This window comes from Sinohyriopsis cumingii, chromosome 4 (assembly GCF_028554795.1).
Source record: "Sinohyriopsis cumingii isolate HCF-2022 chromosome 4, ASM2855479v2, whole genome shotgun sequence".
In the NCBI taxonomy this organism is placed as follows: Eukaryota; Metazoa; Mollusca; class Bivalvia; order Unionida; family Unionidae; genus Sinohyriopsis; species Sinohyriopsis cumingii.
Window position 1 is genome coordinate 118,973,914 of NC_142964.1, and position 15,154 is coordinate 118,989,067.

At 35.2% G+C, this 15,154-nt stretch overlaps 1 protein-coding gene across 1 annotated transcript in view; it reads left to right on the top strand.

Moving 5' to 3' along the window:
* LOC149801984 (hillarin-like) overlaps positions 1-15,154 on the top strand; it is a 34,891-nt gene that overhangs the window by 9,521 nt on the left and 10,216 nt on the right. The window contains exons 2-5 of the mRNA XM_089956875.1: positions 1,859-1,934; positions 7,006-7,086; positions 8,762-8,875; positions 9,776-10,005. Coding sequence (XP_089813001.1) covers positions 1,896-1,934; positions 7,006-7,086; positions 8,762-8,875; positions 9,776-10,005 — 464 coding nt within the window. The 5' untranslated portion in view covers positions 1,859-1,895. The remainder of the gene's footprint in view (positions 1-1,858; positions 1,935-7,005; positions 7,087-8,761; positions 8,876-9,775; positions 10,006-15,154) is intronic.

The window sequence follows — 15,154 nt, forward strand, 5'->3', positions numbered from 1 at the left end:
ATTAGCTAGAAGTATGTACAGATGAATAAACATTTTCAAATGCCCAAATACTCTATTATTTGCCAGGAGAAGATTAATAGATGACGTTTTGGTGCCATTCAGTCTGAAAAAATCCAGATGAGACAACCACACCGTTATTTGGTGCCCTTAAATCTGAAAAACAAAAGATGAAATAATTAATCCGATCTTTTGTGCCATTCAGTCTGCAAAACAAAAGATGCAATAACCAAACCTTATTTGGTAGGTTTATAGTATAAAAACTGAGAAAGTGGTCGATGTACCAATGTCATTATTTTTTGTCATTTTTAAATACGGTGGTTATAAATTAAGACTATCCAAAAATGATTACGATTCATTATGCATTCATGCTGAGACAAAAAACGTTGACAACGACATGAAGGATACAATTTAACAGTGACATGAAAGATAGTATGGAGCTATACGACGCTAGTGACTATCCAGATGACCACATATATTCCACAAAATGAATAAAATCGTTACATCACTTTGCAAGGAAAACTAACCGGCTCACCAATTAGTGAGTTTTGCAATTAATATGAAAACGAATTTAGAGCTAAATTGAAAAACAAATACAAATAAAACTGGAATTTTTATTTACGATGACGATAGCGAAAATATTATTAATACTATTATTATTATTATTATTATTGACATTATTATTATGTAACATTTAGTATATTTTTAAGAAAAAACCCTTGCCGGATTTATGTCTAATTCAACGTTTCTTTTTTAGCCCCTTGAATAATATTTTGTCATCATACACTTGTAAAAATCATTAGTTGAAGGTTAAAAACTCCTTAACATAATTTGTCATTTGATTAAAGTAGCATATTGTTTTTAAAAAAAATTAAATATTAGTAACGCATAATTGATACAGGAAGATATGTTATTGTATGTCTGTTTTTTCCTGCAAGATGTGCAGCTTCACTGGCAATTTATCTAACACATTTCTTGACACACAAAAGCTTGAAAATTTAACTATCCAGACAAAATACAGAGATTTTCTAATAATATTGACATCGGCCCCTCTCGCATGTATTGATTCTTCTTATACACAATGGATATGGGATCGTATGTGATTGATTCTTAAGTTATCACACCAAAATGCAGTGTACGCATCTCTCTGTATCTCTTTCTCTTTCTCTATCTTCATATTTTATGTTTATGAATATAATTGAGCTCTTATTCTCAAAATTAATTTTTTAATGTAATACTAATATCTGATAGCAATGCATTGTATCAATCATTATTTAAAACTAAACAGAGCAGTGTCAAACATTTCACACTTTACATGGACGTAAATGCACTGCCTACACCACATGCCTTAGATCTAGTTTTAGAAAACTTAACCAAGGAAATGTTTGCGTGAGACAAGAGCTAAGATATATATTTATCTAGCTTTGACACACCAAATTAGGCAGAACATCAATGTATTGGAGAACTAGCAAGCGTGATTGACAGGGTCTACTAGTTTAAGGTTTGATAATGGTTCAAAATATATGTGCAAAGCAGCATGATATATCAAAGATATCATCAGTGCAATGAATTTTGCTTATTATCACGGATATAAATCTTGTTGCAGACAACAGTTGGGCAGATGATAATGATGTAATTGAAAAAGACATTGCAAGCAGTATCCATCAAATTTCGGACAAACTGCGTTGAAAAAATTAACCACTGCACCAATTATCATATATGAAGTTATTATAAATAGATTTATTGATGTTTAAAACCAAACTTATTTGAGTCGCATGTTTTGGATATTTACCGTGGCATTTAATGTGAAATAAATGTATGTTTCACGAGCATCTACATTTTATTTTCTGTTCATTTAAAGGTGGTTGCCCCCTTATCTGACCTTCAGATGCAATCGGATGTCGTGTGTACTTCTAAAGTCAAACCTGATTCAATGGGTAACAGTGGAGAAGTTGTTAATACTTACATTCCTAATTTCTGCTTTATTATGTTGTTCATGAAACAAATGCTTGGTGAATTCGAATAAATCTTGCATGAATTAAACCATGTTAAAGTCAATGAAATGTTCAGTGTTGCTGCGTTGTGAAACGTTTTAGGATCACTTTCTCCACTGGTTTTGAACAATATCAAAACACCATTAAAACTCATCCTGGGAGAATCCTGGAAGAATTTGATGTGATGTTTGCTAAAGCTCTGTTGGCTGCAGTATATATCACACGCTCTATCTTAATATAAGTTAATAAATAGAAGAGAACAACCATATTTCTATACCGATTGTGCAATTGTAAATGTCTTTTCATACACCGCAAATTCAATTACATTAGATCCGAATTTAGCTTTTTCAAACTTATTATTTAGGATGCCTTGTTCTATCCTGTCTGTTCCAAACGATCCGGTGACCACAAATGTTAGTATATCATGCAGAATTTGTAGTTATTTAACTCGAAAAGATCATCACGTCCATAGGATATGACGATGTATTTAATTAGTATTCTACCTCTGCATTGTTGGCAATCCCGTTTCCCTATATTTCAAATTAAACGAATTTAAGTTAGCTGTAGTAGTCCTATCTGTAACGTTTGTTCTGGTTTCATAGTTCTTTCTATGTATGTGAGAAAATTATAAGTTGGAATGAAGCATTTACTTCCTCTGCCTGTTTGTAGATGTTTTTTTAAGGTACGTCAACATCTTTACTATTTATTACCTACGCAAAAGTCCGTGAACTGTTGGATTTAATTTCTTTAATCGGGATGTAACAGTTTATGTAGATTGAAAAGTGTCACAGCTTTATATACACTTTCAAACCTTTCTACAAGTTGCTCTGCAAAGCCTCGCTCTCACTGTTTATTCCATTCTCTTTAGACGTTCATAATCTGTATTTCAGTTATACCAAATTACAATGTGTTCTCTGATTTGTTTACCACGGTCTATTTCCTTTACCTTTTGCATGTCTTGAACATCAATATATACAATTTTTTTATCTGTATCTGAACGATTGCTGTGTTTCTGTTTCTGTTAAGATCAATCTGTTTTTATAGATAGGAGATTTTGTTCGTCCTTTCATTATCACTTTTTTCAACAACAGCGAATTTACTGCTTATGCATCTTTTAAATTGTTATCCAAGAGTCTTGCGTTATTTCAATATCTAATTGTTTTTACACAAGATTTATATCAGTTACTTCAAATTATTGAAAGGCTCTGTACTATGGTTTTTGAGGTTGATTCTTTGACAATTGCAGTGTTCTTCTCTTCTATGTTTTGCTCATTCCTTAAAGCTAAACCCCTTGGAAGAGACTCATCTTCAATCATACCATACATTGAAGACGCTATTTACCTTATATGGAAAACAAATATTACTGGGTTAGCATGAACTTCTATCATTTTTTCAACTTTATATCTGATTCTATATTTAATCTCTTAACTGTACCCTTTGTAAGCATATCATTAAAACTGTATGAAACAGAAGTATTTCTAACCGGTAAGCAATCAACAACACACAACAACATTAGCCATGTAATTATATTTTTATTATTGATTTGATGGAGTTGTATATATCTTGTATTTAGAAATCCAACAAAATGTACCGCATTCAGTACATACCTGTTTAGTTCTCTGGCTATTAAATAGTAACAGCTTCTCTCTCTCTCTCTCTCTCTCTCTCTATATATATATATATATATATATATATATATACTATGTAATTATTATTCAGAATGTCGTTGCTTTTCAGTTGACTTGTACAATTTGTGCTGCCAAGTGGACATGTGAAATAGATTTCTCTCTGAGATAAACCATAAACTGCAATATGACTACTAACTGCTTCGAAAAAGCTTCCTTGTTCAACTTTATAGAAAATTTAGCGTAGGCAAAATCTAGGCAAGCGACATATATTTAGAGGTTTCATTTTCAACCTGTATCCTTTCGCTTTAAAATTCCTTTATGTCTTTGTTTCTTTATCAATGTCCTGTGCTTGCGTTTTGTTATCTCTTTGTATTTGTTATAAATAAACTTATCTAGGTTATGTTTTGACACTGTTTGCTACCTTGTAAACGATAGTGTTTGGCATGGTGATGGTTGATTTTACCAGTCCATCATGCTGTGAATCACATTTCTGTGAGTAGTCTTTGCTCCGGTACACAACAGTGTTGTACAAAAAAACTGTGAAAGTTAAGGTAACATCTATCCATGTAACTATTCCTGTTAAACCCATCCCACCCGAAGAAACATCTATGCTGGCCAACAATACTGTGTTCATGTCACCCTATACTAAATTTTAAACATTGCACGCTATTTTGCATTTATTTCCACGATATGTATAGTGTTAAATCTTATCGACCAAATAAATTTTAATCTACTTATTTTTCTACAGTCTATGCATGATGTTATTAATGATATACAATATAGAATATGGCAAGAGCACACTTTGTATTTGTTCAATCACACACACACACACACACACACACACACACACACACACACACACACACACATATATATATATATATATATATATATATATATATATATATATATATATATATATATATATATATATATATATATATATATATATATATATAAAGTGGTAAATTTTGTGTCGAGTCTGTTAATTGTGTGATAAACAAGTATTCGTTCTTCGGCATTTATAGTTGTGCTGTTGTAGTTTTAAAATCCTACTTCAGTGGTTCGAACAGTTTTTCTTCGGTTTACTTCAAAGTCTGGAAAAGTCTTTTGGACCTTAGCACTCATTTACTGTTTACCGAAAATGCAAACAGTTTTATTGAAAAACAATTTTATAATGTGAGAGTCCATTTATTGTCAATAAGTGTATTGTAAACTGAATAAAACCAACTGTAATTAACTCTGTACCTTCTTTGATATTTTTCAAAAGAATGATTAAGGCTACAATGGGGAGAGAGCTTAAAGTTGCACATTAAATTCTGCTGTTGATGCCTTTCAGTTCAGTCAAAATTTACCAGTTATTTATTAATAAAGAAATTCAAAGCATTTATCAGTGTAAATTTGCTTTTAACTTTGTGGTCACAGAGTTAACAAAAAAGATTTCAGATAACATTTCATGTGATGTCAGGTCGCCGATTTGAACTTATTTAAATAAATTAAATATTTGTATTTGCAAAGTCTTCAATGTTGATGTTGATGTATGACCTATGTACAATTTAAATGGCACCTCAAAATCATGCTGTATGCTACTTTTAAAGAGTCGTGTTCTTTCATTAAGCTGTCGAAGTTGTCAATTGAAATCTGCCAATTACTGATGTACATTATGACATCTGGCAATTATTTGGAAACATTGGATGCTATATCATTTTGGCATGATTTCATGTGTCTCTTTGATTTGTTTCAGTCCAGCTTGAAGCTGTTTCCAGCAAATGTTTACCGTTTATCTCTTTGCCTTTTCGATTTGTAAGAGCTATGTACTGTTTCAGTTTGTACTCTTCTGTTTCTTTAGAAACGTGGTCTATACTATTTTTGTCATCATTCCTTTATCGAATTATGCTTTGAAAAGGTCTTTCCGTAGAAAAGACTCCATCTTTTTTTGGTACTTTATTAAAATAGCCACACAACTGCTGAGTAAAATTGCAAGATTTGAAATTCATGCTTAAGATGACGATGATATATGCATGCACACGTTCAAAAGCAGGCGTAAATGACTATTCTAGTGACATTACAGTTCAAAGGCTACACTGTTTTGATACTGGAGAATAATTCATAGATAAAGTATAGTATTATAAGAAATATTCAAAAATACTACTCATAAAGTTAATTCAAACATTGTAAGCAAATATGAAGTAGAAATGTATAGAGATAACAATGATGAAATATATATTAAATGCACACCCAACAGCAGTAATGTAATTAGTTCTCTAACCCCTACGTGCTGACTAGAAGTTACAGCTCTACAAAGGCAACCAATATAAGTTTTCTTGAAAACTTAGATGAAATTACACATCTTAAAAATGGATTAAGGACGTTTGAATCTGAAATAGATGAAAATTTATGATGAAATTCTAAAGGACGATATTCTTCTGCAGATAAGGAAAAAGTTGTCTGCAAAATTATTCACCTAACAAGATAAGATGAATTTTGGAAGAATACAAATACACCATTTAATTGCAGCCACTAAAACAAAAGCTGGTAAAATTAAACTTCAACGTCATAACGAACTATCGGATATAAAGTCATTAGAAAATAGAAACCAATAATCATGAGAAAATTATTTGCTTAGATAAGCCACCGCACACCCCACACCCCACCTCAAGTACCACTGCCTGGAATGTGTTATGTTGGTTCTTGGGAGTAAGGGACAAACTGTTTTCTTGGTCAACACGTAATTCAACTTGCTTTGGAATCAGACATTTTGTAATTTGCTAATTTGGTTACATGTGTAAACCTAGCATCTAGCAAGATCAAAGGTGAGCGATCTATATCAAAATGTAAAATATGGCATCTCCTGCAACCATTAGTACCAACATACATTATTGTATGTAAATAAGCGAAACGTTGATTTGAATGCATCTTCAAGGTCAATATTTTGTAGGGACGGATTTTCTAATTAATACGTGTTATTTAAATGCCATAGAATCGGACATCATAAGTAGGCATAGCAGAAAAAATATCGTCGTCATAATCCTTCTACTCTACATGTCTTTTCCCACTTTATCATCTATTTATTTATGTACAATATCATATCGTACAGCCATACAGTATCTGATTATTTACGAATCTTTAGAATCCCGAAACTTGATTTTACCTCAGCCAAGATGGAGTCACATGATTTTGGAGCGAACAATCATTGCCGAGTATAGATATGTTTCTGACGTACCTACTCTCTAACCAGCTTGGCCATGGGGATTCTTGCGTACAAATGGTCATTAGAAAGTAATTTTATGTGTCCTAAAGTGATACACACACTGTACATTGTAAAGAAATCCTACCTCATTGTTATTACTTTTATTTTTATTAAATCATTACAAACTGTTTTGCAGGACGAACTACCCGGTACGAGGGAAGATGAATTGTCTCTCCAGATAGCAGAGATGGTTAAAATAGAATGCGAGGTTGACAGGGTATATAATTTTAATGAAATACATTTTATATTATATTCAATGTTTCACACACACACACACACACACACACACACACACACACACACACACACACACACGCGTACACACACTCACAGGTTTTCGGTTCATATCTTGATCTTTTTGGATTTGTACTTTTTTGCAATAACATTTTTAGTACAGTTATTAAAAAACCAATTTGAGGGAGGACAAATCAATGTGGCAGACGTATTTTACGTTCATATATAGACTAAATTAAAGTTTATAGACTAGATTAAATTTTCAGTTCATTTACATCTAACCATTTACAGCACAATTAAGTAAAATCCACGTGATGTAGTAAAATGCTTTTTGGTAGGTATCTCGTATTGGTATTAGGTAGATTCTGGCGCAGACTTAAATAATTCTAACTATTAATCATATACTTATATTGTCTATATCTTTCAAGGGTACCTAATAATTAAATTTTTGTACTATACCACTACCATTTAAGAAACGTTTGACTCGTTTTATAATCAGGTTTAAATCAAAGTTAGTAAAATATGTCCATAGTATTACTGTAGCGCAAAAAAAATATAATTTTGTTTTGAAATTTGCTGATTAATTCATCACTTGGATCATCTTCAAAAATATTGAAATATGGTGATGCAACGTTTGCTCTCTCTCTCTATCTTTATATATATAGTAATAGTCTGTGCTCTTAAAGTAAGTAATATAAAAAGTGAAAAGCAATAAACTTTTTAAAATTCAACAAATAATTTATTTTTCTAAATATACAAAGTGAAAATGAGCAGAAGAACGAATTAAATCCCAAAATAATCCTAAAATTATAGACACAAGTCCTAATGATTTAAAGTTTTTGTTTCTTTTCCATCAAATAATGTGTTTATACACCAGTTTTTATGAACCAGTGATAGGTCAGTTTTCTGGTTAGCTCCAGATTTGACCTTTTTACCTACCAATTGTATTGCACGTTATAAAAGCAGCAGGCGCTTAACAAATGCTAATGTTAGAACATTTAATAACGTAAAAAACAGTTTGTTCCGTTTCTCTCTGTTAACACCTGATAAATATGGTGTTCATTATCTCTCGTAATAATGTGCCCACCTCCGCCAACATATTCAAGATGCAATCATGAGACAGAATCACTCCTCAATACTGCTTAGTGACGAGACCAAATGCTAGTTTTGAACAAATTGGGTGTGTGATTATTCGTGTATGGATGGGTATTTGTATTTATATGTAGATGAGTTGATTAGATTTTTTATTTCATAAGAGGAATGTCTTAATTGTTTTGCAAAGATCTGAACATCTTGGACAGATTTAGACAAAAACCATGTTTGCACAATCAAGTAAAGATCCCTTGAAGTAGACAAATGAAATTTAATAGGCTTACTTCTATCATTATGCTAATGAACTGCTTAGATTTTTATGTCACTAATTGCTTTTGGTACAACATTTTTGGATAACGTCTTTTTACAAAATGTCATGAACAAACGCTAGGCAAAATAATGTAAAGTAGGCGTGTGAAGTATTGTATGCATATGCATAAAATAGATGACCTGGTCAGCTTTTAATGCCATTTCTTCAGTGTGTGTGTGTGTGTGTGTGTGTGTGTGTGTGTGTGTGTGATTTATGTATTGCATACACGTGTAGAATACTTCTATTTCTCTAACAGGTTTCGAGGCTAAAGTCACAGATCAAGTTTCCGACAGTGAGGCCGGCAAACAACCTTAAGGACGACATATTTGAGCCACAAAAGTTCAAGGAAATAGATAGAAAGGCAAGAGAGGTAATAATGACTTCAACCGGATAGAATTATATATATATATATATATATATATATATATATATATATATATATATATATATATATATATATATATATATATATATATATATATATATATATATATATATAAATCCCCACCTGTCTTAGTTAATAAATTATTCTTTATACTTGTAAGAAAAACCTGATTTAAAATTTTAATTAGCGTATTATTTGATAAAATATACTATACAAAAATAAATGTGACATGTTTGGTAATATCAATAATGTTTTATCAGGCATAATTTAGACTTTAAGATTTGTACTGAGTATATAGGGATCATGTTTTGATTATTGCTAAGTAGTTACGATTGTACGAAGTCAACCGTATAATTGTTTTATATTAAACTTTACAGAGATAGGGAAACAGAGCTCATTATTAAATGTTACTGTACAAAGATACTTTTTTTTAAAACATAATGTAGTCAAAAATCTGATCTGAACAAGGTTGAATTTGAACTATTATAGTCCAGCTAAACTTAGCTTAACCTTGCATACTTTAGCGCAACAATTAGCGATCGTGGTACATTCAGACGGTGTAAGGCAGCGATTATTTATAGTGTTACTTTCGAATTTTGTAAGGGAGCAATTATCTATCGTGTTACATTCAGATTTATAGGGCAACAATTATCAATCGTGGTATATTCAGATTTTGCAGAGGAGCAATTATCTATCGTGTTACATCCAAATTTTGTAGGGTAGCAATTATCTTTCTTGTTACATTCAAATTTTGTAATACAACAATTAACAATCGTGCTGCATTAACATTTTAGGGCAGCAGTTATCATTCGTGTTTTATTCAAGTTGTGTAGGGGAGGATCAGTCACTTCAGAAAATTTTCTTTGACACTGTTGTAATGAGCAGGTACCGCAAGAACTGGTCAACTCCTATGATGCTCTGATGCAACACCTTACCGATGGGCTGAAAACTGATTTGGAGAGGTTGAGAGCCATATATATGTGGATGGGAACTCATCCTGTCTCCAAGCAGGACTACAGCATGGGAGACATCGATCCAAATACACCACTAGGATTCATGAAGCGTGTAAACAATAAAGATGAACATATGTCGTCTTTCTTCGCACGGCTTTGCTGGTAATTCATAATTTAGGACTTAAAGCAGATATATCATTCTACCAGAAATTACAGCAGATATATAGTTAAATTATGAAAAGAAGGGTTACTTTCCTTGTGTACCTACCAAGAAACCTTACTGATTACTTACGTGCTCTATTCTCTGTAGTTTATTTTTATCATCAAGATTTTCGACCAAATGAACATTGTGAATGTCTCTTGTATGTTCTTGGCATGTTGTTGCAGTTGTTGTTGGTTTAATATCATTGTTCAACACATGGTAAGCTATACATGACAGCTCATATATTTGGTGGAGGAAGACCCTGGCAAAACCGCGGACCAACGGAAAGCTACTAGCAAACTTTCACATATACCCACGCTAGCTGAGTTCGAGACTCGAACCGACGCGGACAGAAGCGAAATGTGAGTGATTTGTAAAGGGAAGCGACTTATGTCACTCAGCGACCGAGGGCTCATGTTCTTAATATATAACAACAAGTGCAATCGAATTTACTACTACTACTACTACTACTAATAATAATAATAATATTTTCCACCTATAAAATTAATGTTAAATTGAATAAGCAATTTCCAACTTGCTAAAATCAATACGTAATAGAGAATAAGAATCAAAGCTTCTCAGAGTGTTTCAGTTCAGTTATATATTGGTTGTATATTGTTCATCGTAAATCTTTAAAGCAACAACGATAATCAAAATGAGCACATAATTTATTAATACGTCAGCCTAATATGTGTCTAAAATGTATACAGTGTCATTTTTTCTGTCAACTACACAACTGTAGTTCTCGACGTGTAGGCAAGTTTATGCGCAGTACTGATCTCTGACAGTAGGATCATAATAGGTGGTTCAGACATTTTATTTTTTCTGGTTCAATCACTTCGTTACACCATGACTTTACCTATTTTACACAAGAAAGTGCATTCTCATTGGCATGCGAACACAGGCCTGAAGAGGTGATCTCTCGCGTTGGACCTTGCTCTAGAAAAAACCTTTGTTCACCTCTGTGACCCTTCACTCGATTTGTGTCGCTTGTAGATTAGTTGCGTGTTTCGTTGCTGTCTCCGCGCTTGCGTATCGGTTTCAATCTGCTCGAGGAGTTATCGCTGCTGAGAGAATTTCCGAATAGACACATACTTGTTGATGCAGCCGTAATAAAATTATTTTGCTAGCGGTGGATTTGTCGGTGAAGGATTTGACGGTAAGTTCTACATCTTCGTTTTAGAGACTATCCCCGGATATTTTTTTTTATACTTCCGACCGTACATTAACAGACCGGGCGTTTTCGTGTGCAAATACGATTATTCCATGTTGGGTTCGAGTTGGTATTGGAACGGGACGAAATCACCATCACTGTTAGCATCCTCTCTCAGCTGATCTTGCACATCGTCAGTAAATTTCACAAAATCATCATCATTGAACGGCAGTTCAGAATCCATCACGTATATCAAAGGATAAATCTTCAACACAAACGCAAAAATACTGTTAAGTACCCGTCTGGATAAACTTTGCGCCTTCGAACTGAGTTTCATACGTGGCAACCAACTGCCATGATACTGCAGATGTGAAAGATTCTCAAAATATTTTAGGCGAAAACATGCGATATCTATATTTGATAACCATTTTTCTGGATAGTAATTTTCAGCAATTTCATTCAACTCAACCCGTGTTAAGTTTCGGCAAAGATGATTAAATTCGATCTAGACTCGTGCATCTTTAAACGTGAGGTTTAGGTCTATCGAACTTTTCAACTTTAAACTGTTACTGCGATCCATGCAGCTCGCAATGTGAATACAGCGAGAACTTTAAGCGTGCCTGTAAACAATCATGGACAGCATCACCAAGGCCATTTCCGTAATTTAACATACCGCATAAAATATTTTTTTGCGTTGATGACACGGACAGGTGTACTATCTTCATTGTACTAAATATCAGGTCGGTCTCTAATGTAAAGTTGTATCGTCAAAGTCTTCCAAAGTTATGTGGAGATTCACATTGAAGTGACAGAGCTGAGTGTGGGTTCGTGCACATGCGTGTAGTTTGATCACAAGAGAGTGAGGGAGGTCCACCACCGTAATCCCCTTCCCACTGCCAGATTTGCAAGCATCGATTCCCTATTGACTTGTGTTGACGCAGACAGACATTAGTGAGCAACTTCACTGATGATTTTAACAATCGGAGCAGCCATTATTGCCGGGGTCGAGAGAGCAGCCGAAGCTTCCGATGATGAGTTTCGAATCATCGTCGTCAATCTCAAATCGCAATCTCAGACTTTTAACCGGTCTAAGGCAGTACTATTGATACAATCAACGTCTCGAATAGAAACTTGTATTTTCGTCAATGCAGCTAGTGATGTGAGGACCGTGAGATTTTTTTACGAGCCTGTGAACAATGCTTGACATCATCGCCAAGGTCATTTTCGTAATATGTCGCATAAACGGGTTTCCTTGCTTTGGCTCTCACATATGTTACAAATCTACGTAATATCGTCATTGCATTAAATATCATGCCAGTCTCTAATGCATAGTTGTATCGTCAAGGTCTTCGCACGAATGTTCAATGCGTGCCCGTCCTGATCCACGAAGAGAAACAAATGTGCTGTGTCGGGGGATTGTTACACGGAAGATACACGGTGGCCGTGGGTCCTACGACACAATACTTGATGGATGTGAAAAGCAACTGACGCGGAAGTTGTCATACGTCGGATCAACCTGAATCGTCGTGGCCATCGTAATAATGTCTGGAGCGATGTTGTAACTGGTACTTTTGGGATCCGCACTCAGAATTTATTTATCCGCGTAAATCTCATTATTATCTTCAGGCCAACCAAGTCATGTTTACCGTGATGAGTGTGCCATCCTGACCAAAGTAATGTGGAAATTCAATCAAGATGGCAGAGCTGAGTGTGGGCTCATGCACATGCATGTAGTTTTTGGATTAGCACTTGGCCGCTAACGAGATCCTCGTCGTATATTCATTGATTGATGTGTGATGTTCGATACCATTGCAGGCGGCGCCGTCGTCGTCTGAAAACAGCAACGAGTTATTCACGTCTAAGCCACAGAATGGCCGCGTTCAAAATCTAGGCCACCTGCGATGAACAGGCAACGACGGTTTCTCCGCAATGATCGACATTGGAAACACCACCTAAAATTCTGGATTCATTGATAGGATCGTAGCCTATTGGGTGACACATAGGGATGTACGTCGAACAGCACGCTGAATCACGCCATTTATTGCACGAAGAACGGAAAGTGTTTAAGTCCTCATCATCTGTGTTTCATACATAATTGATGTCTTCAATGAAACTTTGTCGCTTCCATGATGCAGTCGGTGAGCAACTGCTGACAGATCGACCTGACCTTGTTGATGACTTCTGGTACTTTGTCGCTAAAGCAAACTAAGCCTACAAGCATTTACAATTTGTCCAAAAGTTCATTGACCTGTTGCTGAATTATTCTACTTGCAAACATTTCTTAGTTGTTTTTGTCCTAGAATGAAATTGTGGATCGAGATTCGAGATCAAGAAGACGTTCTGTGCGGGTTCATGTTTACACAGCACGCGTTTACTAAGTGCTTATTGATCTGAGATTGTGAATATTTGCCTGCGGCTACATAAGCACTTGTAATTTCACTAGGTTTTGCTTGCCGCATGGGTTGACTAGTTTACTCAAGTTCCTGTTCAGGGGAAGAGTCACATAGCTCCTTCGTTTTATGCGTTTTCTCTCCTTGTCTGCTTTTAGTATACATTCTTGATAGAATTCGGCAACTTTATTAAAGTTTCACCGACAAGTGCAGGGTTCGTTCTTTGGAAAGGTAACCACGCTGAACCGGATACTCGCGATCTTCCAGCACGCTTTCCGATTACTCAAGTGGGCCGTTAATCGTCCACATGTGAATAATGTGACTTCACTGGTACAAGACCCACGATATCTTTCCTTTCTTTGTGGGAGATTCGTGTTCTGAAAAGTATGTCATTCATTGGAAATGAAAAAATATACTTTCTTTATTAAGTAGTTGATTTGGCGCTGTTCGCATCAGTGGCTCATACTTGATTAGTTACATATGTGGCATCTTCGCAGGTGCATCTGTTGCGTCTTCCTCGAGTACACTGATGCCTTTCCTTTCCAATGCAATCGATGTTACTTTTGTCTGCATCTAGCTCTTCTTGGAATCCCTAGATCTGCTCTATCAAGCATTCGATGACATTGACCGTGGTAACACTCGGACCGGGTTCTTTCTCTGTTTCCATCACTTGTCCTGTGTTTCCTCGCGTGGGCTTGATTAGTGACGTAAACGGGTTTGGACGCCTATGCTGTTTTTTTGCGATTGAAACAAATCTTTGACTCCTTCTCTAACGGCAAAGTGACCGCGGAGAAGTAATATCTGTGATGGGCAGCTTTGCGATGCCGCTAAAGAACAAACCTCGTACTGTAAATAGAACTCGGCTTCAAGCACATAACATTCGATTCGCAATCTATGGAACTTGTGTCCAGTGTGATGAAAAGAAGTTGACGCTCGTCGGACCTTCCAGGTCAATCTGAAAAAGTCGTAGACATGCAGAATGTAATATAACCTTGGCCACGATATCGCTGTTGTACTACGACACTACCCGGAATAGCGTGGAGTACATATCATGGTGAAAAGCATATACTTGGATAAAGCTATAGTTGCCCGGAAATACGGCAGGATCTATGTTCCAGTTGCCGACCAAAGCCCGTAAACCGTATCGATGTCGCATGTTACCGACATGATCTCAAGTACTAAGGATCAAATTATATACGTGTCTCATCCGTAACTTGAATGCAGTTGCGGGACCGGCTATCGGAGAAAGAATAGTCAAATAGAATTTAATGATCCTTTGATAGGAGGCATAAAGGCCAAGACTGCACTTGGAGGTAAAGCCTCGATATAACATAGGTGGACTTGAAAGTATACAATCTGGGACGATTTATTCCGTGGAGTAATCAAGGCGCAGTCGTACTGTTGACTCGGTATGGGTCAATGCATATACTATCTCAGTTCGAAGAGATATTCCGGGGAAGCCAGCACCTTACCTTGTGGCGCCCTCAACAATTGGACGAAGTGTACCAAATAGAGCATTCGAACAGAAATAACTACAAGTCATTGCCGCGAATACCCAATTACCGC